Source organism: Electrona antarctica, assembly GCF_951216825.1.
Source record: "Electrona antarctica genome assembly, chromosome: 9".
NCBI lineage: Eukaryota > Metazoa > Chordata > Actinopteri > Myctophiformes > Myctophidae > Electrona > Electrona antarctica.
Window position 1 is genome coordinate 15,994,247 of NC_136790.1, and position 10,776 is coordinate 16,005,022.

The 10,776-nt window shown below is 42.3% G+C and overlaps 1 protein-coding gene across 2 annotated transcripts; it reads left to right on the forward strand.

Annotated features, from left to right (window-relative positions):
* Window positions 1-730: 730 nt before the first annotated feature.
* On the forward strand, window positions 731-10,087 carry thumpd3 (THUMP domain containing 3). Of its 2 annotated transcripts, none has more exons than XM_079510555.1 (11): window positions 731-937; window positions 1,217-1,548; window positions 2,860-2,937; window positions 3,569-3,815; window positions 4,592-4,779; window positions 5,753-5,883; window positions 6,251-6,320; window positions 6,422-6,537; window positions 6,649-6,753; window positions 6,942-7,065; window positions 9,469-10,087. In XM_079510555.1, the coding sequence occupies exons 2-11, from the start codon at window positions 1,267-1,269 to the stop codon at window positions 9,655-9,657; spliced, it is 1,530 nt and encodes a 509-aa protein (XP_079366681.1). In that variant the 5' UTR covers window positions 731-937; window positions 1,217-1,266; the 3' UTR covers window positions 9,658-10,087. The 2 variants fall into 2 exon arrangements, with proteins under 2 accessions (XP_079366681.1, XP_079366680.1); XM_079510554.1 differs by having other exon boundaries at window positions 731-918.
* The last annotated feature ends 689 nt before the right edge of the window (window positions 10,088-10,776 follow it).

The following is a 10,776-nucleotide window of genomic DNA, read 5'->3' on the forward strand; positions in this document are numbered from 1 at the left end:
TTTATGTTCATGCATAGCCAACCCCACACACAACATAATACACATGCACACACGTCACACACACACACACACACACACACACACACACACACACACACACACACACACACACACACACACACACACACACAGTACCACAGACGAAAAACAGTCCAAGTCCAAATTTAATTCTGACCCCTCCACGAAAAGGCCTCGTTGTCCTGACCCCTTATCTATCATTTATACATTATGGATAAATAGTGTGGACTTAGACTGTTTTTCGTCTGTGGCATTTGAGCTTGTAGATCTGCTGTTTTCAGATTATTTTGAGCGACACTGTGTGCTATGAAGAATAAAGTTAAAGCTAAACATTTAGTGGTTAATCAATTAAAAATAAACGGCAGTTGCAGTTCAATTGATAAACATGAGATCGGTTAATGTTGAGATGACTGTAAATAACTGTCTATAGCCTTAGCCTATCAAATATAAGTCAAAGAAACTTTTTTTTGTGACACACATGGAGAATCATTTAAAGAATTGATCTAGGCAGGCTAGGGTTAATGGTTTATGTGTGACAAAGAAAACAGATTATTATATCCACAATTATCTTTTGCGATATTGGTGATTATTGTCCACTTTCTCTCCTTTCCATTTCTTTTGATTTTCTTTGCATTTTCGGTTAAGCACAGTTGGTAGTCAAGGCTATTTTTTTGGTTTTGGTACCTCTCAGCTGCAAAAAGTTGTATCTTGCCGCCCTCTGTCGGTCGCTTGTTGTAACTGTAAACATGTACCCCGGAAGCAGTATGCAGCAGCTTGTCAAGTAAACGTTGCCTCGTGTAGTGTTTGACAGTGTGTGGTGTGTCTGTGGTGCAACTATTATCAACCTGCAAGGAACTGGTACCCATAACAACACCAGCTGCATCTTCTTCAATTCAACCGGTGGGTTCTGGATGACCATGTATGGACATATAGCTTACCTTTTAACTCAATACTAACTTCTCACAGCTCCACACAGCTAATAACGTTAGCAGCAGCTGGTACAATCAATGCGAGCGTCACGTCAGGATGTTCCTCTTTTTAGTAATATTTCACGATATCCCATGATTATATTTAATTAAAAGTGCACAGATTTGTTCTTTGAAAAACATAAATGCCTGTCTTTGTCATTCATCTTTGCTGGCAAGGCAAAAGCTATAATTGACAAGTTGAATGTCCTCTGCTCTCTCTCTCTCCCCAGTCAGGTAACATCATCTGCAGGTGTTTGGGCAGTGTGCAGTAAAGGCAGCCATGTCATCATCATGCCAGGGCCTGGAGGAGGATGCTGCTCCTCCCCAGAGCCCGATGGCAGTGGAACTGGAACCCACCTCCTCCACTGATGATAACAAAGAGACCTCCACCACCACCAGTACTGATCAGACCTTCATCACAGTAATGATTGGTGCAACAGTTCCAACTGGCTTCGAACACACTGCAGCAGAGGAGGTTCAGGAGAAGATCGGCGTCGAGGCGCGCATCAGCAAGGATCGGGGTCGCATCTACTTTCAAATAACTACTGACAAGCTTTTCCAGGTTAAGCAAGTTTGTCTGAAATTAATTTAATACACTGATTGATTGATTGAATGATTTGATTGAAAATTGTTTGCAGAATGGGTACAGTTCAAGGACGGTACAGGTCAATACAAAATCTGCTAAGAGGATAGAACCAGAAAAAAGCACTAAGACTTGTTTACATAAGGGTCCTACATTTTCAATTCATCAAAACATTTAAAGACATATACACGCAAAACGTGTACAGTACAGAAAAAAGGGGGTGGGAGTAAGTTTACTTTTTTACAGGGCCCAGTTGTGGGCGGCGGTGGGCTCAGGGTTAGAGTGGCCGGATGGTAACCGCAAGGTTGCCAGTTCGAACCCGGGCTCCCCAAGAGTTAGTGTCGAAGTGTCCTTGAGCAAGACACTAGCGACTTTAAGCAACGACGGATACGGCAGTCGGCTACGGCGACCGGAAATGGATCAGTGCTCGATACATAAACCTGCTCTCCGTCGCAGCCCTTTCTACTACGGGAGAACCTACACTTACACGTAGTGTCTACAACGCCATGTCATAACCATGTTTATTGAAATTATAGCTGTCATACATTTACACCGATTGCTCCATCACCTCTCTTATGCTGTGTAATGTGTTGGCATGCTCTGAATGAAGAAATAACACTAATACCATATGTCATATTAACCATGTTTATTAAAACGGTAAACACAGATTGCTCCACCTTCCTCTTTCCACTGCTGATCATGTCCAGCGCATGTAAGAATTAAGCAATATCGGCAAGTTGGCTGACGCGCGACGGGGTGTTTAAAAAAAAGTGTTTATGTTTGACACATGCTGCATAGACGCGTCACCATGGGAACCAATGTCGCCGTCGGCTGTTTGCTTAACGATTTTGACAGCTACGGAGACGGCGTCATAGCCGCCGTACTTCCGCATAGCGTCGCCGTCCTGAAACAGTCGTTGCTTAAAGTCCCTAATGAACCCCTAATTGCTCCCGATGTGCTGGTTGGTGCCTTGTATGGTTTCTGCCGCCATCGGTGTATGAATGTGTGGGTGAATGTAATGCTATTTTTCAAATTGCAGCGGCCCGTGCTCTTTGGGGCGCTTTCAGGCTTTTTTGGGTTATTATCCTTTTAGCATCCTTCCTTATGTATCTGTACCGCTGTACATTGTATCGTTGAAAACTGTTAAATGTGTTAATATGCAATGTTAATTATTTAGGTAACCGATATAAATTGACGTGTTTTTATGTAGCCAATACAAATTGGTTATATATTGGTACTAATAATTTGTGTCTTTCTCTCTCTTTGTTTCTCATTTATATATCAACACAGGTCCATCTTCTGAAATCTGTCGACAACCTATTTGTTGTGGTTGAAGAGTATGACAATTACCAGTTCAAAGACTCCAAGGTAGGCGAGATTACAGTATATTCACACACAGGTCAACCCATCCATTGTGCCAATATCAAAAAACAGAATCTAATATGATTTCAATGACTGAAGACGGTCCATGTACATTTACTCAAGTACTGTACTTGAGTACAATTTTGAGGTATACAATTTTCAGTACTTTTACTTCTACTCCACTACATCTCAGAGGCAAATATTGTACTTTTACGGCACTACAATTATTATTTGACAACTTTAGTTACTTTGTAGATTTTGATTATTATTACAAAACATACATTAACCACTTCAGCAGATACAGACGGTACATTTTGGCCCTTTGAAAATAGCCGATCTACAAGCTCACAATGCGGCGATGCATTGTTATTGTAGATCTGCTATTTTCAAAAGATTTACACATACATTTGAAAACTTGTGAAATGGGACATTCTCCATAATAAGTACTTTCTACCTTTGATACCAATACTTTTGTACTTTTACTCAATTCTATTTTGAATTTAGGACTTTTATTGGTATTTCTACATTGCAGTATTGATAATTTTACCTAAGTAAAACATGCAAGTACATTTCCCCACAACTGTACAATAATTCTCTTACTGACCACATAAATGCGACTTCTCTGTCCTGTTCTTAGGAGGAGACGCTGAAGGATTTGATGCAGCTCGCCTCCGACCTCCCGTGGACCGACGCCTTGGACGTGTGGAAGTTGAACAACGCTCTGAAAAAGAAAAAGGGTCAACGAAGAAAGGGCAAGAAGGTCAAAGCGAACAGCGAGGCCACCACAGCCACAGACCTGAGTGAGACGCTGGAGCAGCAGCTGGTCCTGGAGACGACAGCTGAAGGCCAGGCTGGGGGCGAAGAAGACACTCTTGACATAGACAGTAGGGATCATGGGACCAGGATGTCCCCATCACTTCATTTTGCTCCCCATCCGATTCCGATCATTTGATTTTGAGTATCTGCCGATACCGATTTTTTTTCCCCGATCCGATATTTATATGTATTTTTAGAACACTTATGCCATATCACAATAGTACAATATCCAAAATCAAACGATATCCAGTATGTCCCGATCACGTTTTTTTTGGCTCCCGGTCCGATTCCGATCATTTGAAAATGGCCTCGATTTCCAATCACGTGGTCGCTGGTCGGATCGGGACAGCCCTAGATGGGACGATATGAAAATGACGTGTCACGATTATTGTGACAAATATAATTTGCTAATGATGTTATCGCGGTAATCAAAATATACTTAAAACTTAAAATGGCACTTTTGTTAACCCAGCATCCCTATTCTTAACTTAAAATTACACTTTTGTTAACCCAGCATCCCTATTCTTGGGGGGGAATGTTTGGCAAAAATAGCCAAACTACAAGATCGCGTTGTGAGTGCAGTGAGCGCTGTAAGCTTGTAGATCAGCTATTTTTGGCAAGTAAGAAATAAAGAGTGAAATAAGACCCTACCCAATGTGCTCTTTACAGGTCCGTTTAATCAAGCATAGAAGGGTTTAAGTGTCACTGAATTTGCAGATCAACAAAAGCTAATTCCTAGCGCGTGACAATTTCAAGATAAATTTAAATCTCCATGATACGTTTTATTGTGGGTGTTTTTTTTATCACGATAATCGATAACAATTATCGTCCCATTCCTTAATAGACAGCAACAACAGCCAGGACTCCGAGGACACGCCAACGACGGAGACCAAGCTGATCAAGTTCCGCGTGACGTGCAACAGGGCCGGGGATAAGCACAGCTTTTCCTCCAACGAAGCTGCCAGGGACTTTGGTGGTGCTGTGCAAGAATTCTTCCAGTGGAAAGCAGACATGACGAAGTTTGATATCGAGGTGGGCGTGCTTGTCACAACTTGACAACGTGTTTTGCGTTGCCAGCCAAAACAAATGGCTGTGTTGAGTTTGAATTCCTTACTGATTAATTTGAGGAGAAAGACGAGAAGGAATAACAGTTCTGGGTGTCGGTAATGCCAGTTAAAATAAAGTGAGGTAATGTCTGATTACAGTGAATTAGGTGGAGCTGTGTTATTTCAATCATAACTCATAACTTAACAAAGAGTGTCAGTGGGGGTCAGATCATAGGAAACATTGACGTATACGTCATATACATCACAGATGATTGAAGTCACAGACTGGCCATATGAAGTCTGATACCACATTCCACATCATGGAAGCCATGCTGTATTAGACCCCTCCTTGTTTACAGAGGCATGTGATCTGTGGTCTTGCCATTGTCGTGGACTCACATACGATAACAGAAACACTCTTCCCCCAGGCAGTGTTAATTTTGTTGACTAAAAGACTATGGTTTTTGATATTTAGTCGACTAAGACTAGACTAAAATGGGACTAAAACTAAATGGTGTGTTCAAAAGACTAAGATAAAATCAGAATTTTCTGACTATTAACAATTCAATTCAAAGGGCATTATTGGCATGAGAAAACATACGTTTACATTGCCAAAGCAAAAAGTGGAACAATGCATTCAAAACAAAATGTATGTACAATTGAGTCAGAATCTCCAATAAATCAATTTCTATGTCACTCGATGCAGATAGTGCAGGACAAAATGAACACTGTCCCCAGGTCTAATTTGCTGAAGGTGGATTTATTCTTTGAGCTACACTGGCATTGCCATAGTCATGCCTAATTTATCCTTTGTCGTATGCTTGTCAAAAAGAACAGATTTTTTACGAGAATATGCAATAGAGTATGCATTAGGTTAGAAGTTCCTTTCTCGGAAGTGTTACTACTGTGCTCTACCCAAAAAGCACTGATTTATGCTGTTTTTTTTTTTTCTGCTGCAGGTCCTTCTGAACATTAGTGGTCCAGAGGTGGTGATAGGCATTGCACTGACCGAAGAGAGTCTTCACCGAAGAAATATCACTCACTTTGGGCCCACCACCCTGCGCTCCACCCTGTGCTATGGCATGCTCAGGTCACAACACACTGCAACACCAACATTACTGTTATTGCTGCCAGTTAAACACTATGATTTGTTTAATCTTCAGATTTATTTGTGTAACGGTTAAACCATTCTAACCAGTCTAAGACTTAAGTCTTAAGACTGAGTCAAGCTTTTAAAATGACGTCCTTGTGTGTAGGTTTAGTTTAGCAAGGAAGCATTTAATTTCAGTAGCTCTTGAATATTGCTCGACCAATGCAGCTGTTGAAAGTAGTAATTTAATATTATTTGATTTGACAATCCAGTTCAACATGTGGGCTACAGGGGGCAGTGAGGCACTGATAGCAAGAGGGACAAGGCATGTTAAATGAAACGTTTTGGATGTGATTATAATTCATAGGTTGTGTAAACCTCAGCCATCTGATATAATCCTTGATCCCATGTGTGGAACTGGTGCTATACCACTGGAGGTAAGGGAACAGCCGTCAACATTTGAACTAAACTAAAGCTAACAGGTTCAACGTGTAATAAGTAGTAATGGTATGTTAACTATGATTTTCCTTTTTATTAGGGAGCCATAGAATTTCAAAATGCATTCTACATGGCCGGTGACAACAACGACATGGCAATTAACCGCACAGTCCATAATATAGGCCATGTCCAGAAGAAAAGGCGTGACAAGGGCAGGTGAGAAGTTCTCTAGAAAAACATCAACAAAACATTATATTATGGAGTTTGCTTGGATATGCCAAATGTTATGCCATTATGACCGACTGAGAAACCGTTCCATTGAAACAGTGCACCCGGACTGCCCATTGACACGCTGCAGTGGGATCTGTGCCATCTACCACTCAGAACCAGCTCTGTTGACATCATCATCACTGACATGCCCTTCGGCAAGAGGTAACACCTACTGTATGCGGAACACTGAGTGATTAGTTACACCTGTAGCTCCGAGGTTTATTTATTGCTCTGAGGTTTATTTCTTAGAATCTAGTATTTATTTATAAATGTTGCCGTGACAAATTCAATATAAATAGTGACAGTATAGCGTACCTTAAAAAATGAAAATGTCACATGCTTTCTTGAAGAATGGGCTCAAGGAAGAAGAACTGGGACCTTTACCCCTCTTGTCTGAGAGAGATGGCCCGTGTGTGCAAACCAGGCTCAGGGACGGCTGCGCTGTTGACCCAGGACAAAAAATGCTTTGGAAAGGTACAGAGGGAAGGGAATGACTACATGACCTCTGACCTGTGTGTAAGACTTGTAACGTTGAAAGGTAAAGAGGGAAGGAAATGACTACATCAGGGGTTCTCAACCCGTGGGTCGCGACCCCTCGGGGGGTCGCCAAATTATTTTAGGGGGTCCCCAAATTATTAAAAAAAAAAAAAGATTTTTTTAAAAATTTTATTTTCACGATTTTTCAAAAATAGCAGACCTACAAGCTCGTAGCGCGCCACTCGGTGGCGCGCTATGAGCTTGTAGATCTGCTATTTTTCAATAGCTAAATTATAACAATGCTTAAAACACCAAAAGGGGTTCCCGCCCAAAATGGTTTAAGGTTATTGTAGCAGTCAATTTATATTGGGGGTCGGGAGGGGGCGGGGCGGGGGTCCCGAGACATTGCCAAAGCATTTCCGGGGGTCCCCGGCCAAAAACGTTGAGAACCCCTGGACTACATGACCTGTGTGGCTGTGTGTAAGGCTTGTAACGTTGAAAGAATAAACCAACCCTGTGCAGTGCTATGCTAAATGATGCCCAGGTTATTGCATGGGTAAAATCGACACAAAGTACTAGGATGCCAGTTATCTGTATATGAAGTCTGTTGGGAACTTAACTTCGGTCGATTATATTGTATTTTACATCATTTCTATCATTGAATAGTCACCTTTACAACAAGGTATAACTTGTAAGGTTTGTGCAATAGTGGAATGACCAACACAGCTAAACGCGTGGGTAGCGCCTGTATCTTGCCTGTAATTCTCTCTATGGTTCCTCAGTTAAGCCTCAGTGTTGTCTCCCTGGGACTGCCACTTCGCGGTCTGTCTTTGCCTTAACCAGTCTCACAGAACTTGGCCCAAGACCTTATTCTGAAGGGACAAACGTGGCATCTTTGCTGCTTGGAGCATACACAAACTCCCGCAGTATGTCACCTGCGGTTTATTCAATATTCATTTATAATATATTTTAATAAACCAAATCCACCCTAAACTGTGGTTATCCGCGGCTAAATCCGCCATCCGCAGGTCACTATGATGATGTCATGCGCATACCCTCTATTCCCGGTGACCATCTGTTTTAGTGCCTACTCTTCTTGAGCTCGGCAGATTTGCAAGGTGCCGAACGGCCGATAATGTTAAGGTTCCGACTCCGACCTGTATGCCTGGCTTTTAGTAAGGAGGTAAAGTGTACAGGGCAGTGGCATATCTACAATAAGGCGAGGACAGGCGTCCGCCTGTCCAAATCAATTTTCTGCCTGGCCAAGATCCAGACCTGAGACCTGAGAACTATTGTGGACAGCGGATTGGCCTTTGCGCGTTTCAATAAAAGGAGAGATCACACCAATATGATATCATATTTTTTATTTAGAAAAATTGGCAGCATTGGAGCGGGCAAAATGACAATTTGTTTATTGCAAGAGATTGTTTGGCGATTAGACTCCATGAGCATTTTAGCAGGCATAAAATTGATAGGGAGAGAACCCCCCATGGAGTCTAGACGCTGATGGTGGTAGAGTTTCCCATTTGGCTCAAGGATTTTAGCAAGGTGGAGCTGGGGTTGGAGGTGGGTTGGTCGCTGGCTGCAAGGAGAATGACAGGTTAGAGGCAAGGCATTTTAAAGAACGAGCCTAATCACTGGTTGGCTGCTGCGAAAGTGCTCGTGCTTGGTTTTGTGAATGAACAAGCTTTGACAGCGTGGGAACGGAAATGACGTAGATGATTATTATTATGAAGGCCGAATAGAATGGTTAGGATCTTCCTTATTGAACCTACGCTAAAAGCTACATATAGAGCGTGACCCTCAATCACCCATTCGAATGCAAATGCATGCCTTTCAGCCTTTGTATCCTACTATCTGGCAGGTATATCTCTTTGAAAACCTTTAGTGCTACTAACTGATTGTGTGCGGGGGGGGGGGGGGGGGGGGACGACGACGACAATTAACACATCTTGTTAATTCCTGGAAATGCCACTGGTACAGGGCATGATGTAACCAAGATAATTCTTTGGAATAAAGGCAAGGCAAGATTTTTTTTCACAAAGCCTGATCACTACACAAAGCCCTGATGTTGTCTTTGTGGTCAGAAGCATTCACACCCCATTGTGGAGTCTGTTTCCTCGGAAATAAACTACCATTTGAACAATGTCGTATTGAATCAGTTTTCTTCTTAAGTTCCCTGAGTCATCGTCATTCGAGAGCCCTCGAGATCTGAGACACAAGCTGCTTCCACTGATCTCTGTTGCTCATTGCCCCACAGAGATCATTCACAGTCGGTCCCGTGTCCCCTTCTCAGAACCCCACTTAGAACATTCTCTGACTAGACTACTTATTTTACTCAAAACAAATGTTTCACCATCCTGTTTATGTTCTGATAAGGTCACTTGTGTTGGTTTCCAGGCCATATCGAGGATGGGAGGACTGTGGAAGAGGTCCCACACCGTGTGGGTCAACGTAGGAGGTTTACATGCAGGGGTGTTCCTCCTCAAACGGACTGCGGCGACGTTTGGCCAGACTCCCGAAGATGTCTACGAATCGCCCGGAAATGCCAACACGGTTGGAGAGGAGAAGGACAAAGTAGCACAATAAATGGTTCAATGTTTTGAAGCTTTAACAAAACACGGTTTTATTTTTTATTGTATTTGTATTTTATTTCTTTTGCCAAGTTTGCCTGCCACAGTTTTACAGACTGCTTTCTAAGCTCAGGCCTCATTTAAGTTATTTGGTGAAGTGTGCCAAGCACGTTTTGCTTCCCAACTTAGGAGATAGGATGTTGTTTTTTGTAATGTTTGGCCACTGGAAAAAGAAGGGTTTATTATGTTAAGCGTATTATTTTCAGCAGTGTCATAATTACGACTGTTTTGAGTGAAACGGTAACGGTGTTAAATTGCAGATGCCGACATTAAGCCACTCCCGACCTACTTCTGTTCATATTGGGGAATCTGCTTGTTGCTGTTTGAGCACAACCAATGAGTAACTGTTCTTTGTTCTGATTTAATAAATGTTGTTTCCAAAATGATGAACTTTCAGTGCATCATTCAGTGAGTGTGACGCACGCCGAAACATGTTGTGACTGATGACACCATGTGTACACCCCAAGGGCGGTGGTGGCTCAGGGGTAGAGTGGCTGGATGGTAACCGCAAGGTTCCCAGTTCGAAACCCGGGCTCCCCCAGAGTTAGTGTCCTTGAGCAAGAAACTGAACCCCAAATTACTCCTGATGTGCTGGTCGGTGCCTTGCATGGTTTCCGCCGCCATCGGTGCATGAATGTGTGTGTGAATGGGTGGATGTAAATCTATGTAAAGCGCCTGCACCATTTACCCCGGCAGAACAGGAAAATCGATTTAGATTAGACTACGAGAAAGTGACCTTTCGCGGAATTGGGCCGTAAACATGAAACGAGTTTGACACCCCTATGACAACTGATGAAATACATACACGGGTACGAATATAATATATTTGGCAAAATGTTTCCAAAGCGCATAACCTACTACATAATGCTGCACAGACATGGTTTCAGGGTTATAATTTAGTTTTTGTTCGAAATTAACCCATTTTGGGCGGGAACCCTTTTTGGTGTTTTAAGCATTATATGTTATACTTTAGCTATTTAAAAATAGCAGATGTGGCGCGCTACGAGCTTGTAGGTCTGCTATTTTTGAAAAATCATGAAAATGTGGTGAAAATCATGGATTTAGAAGACATTTT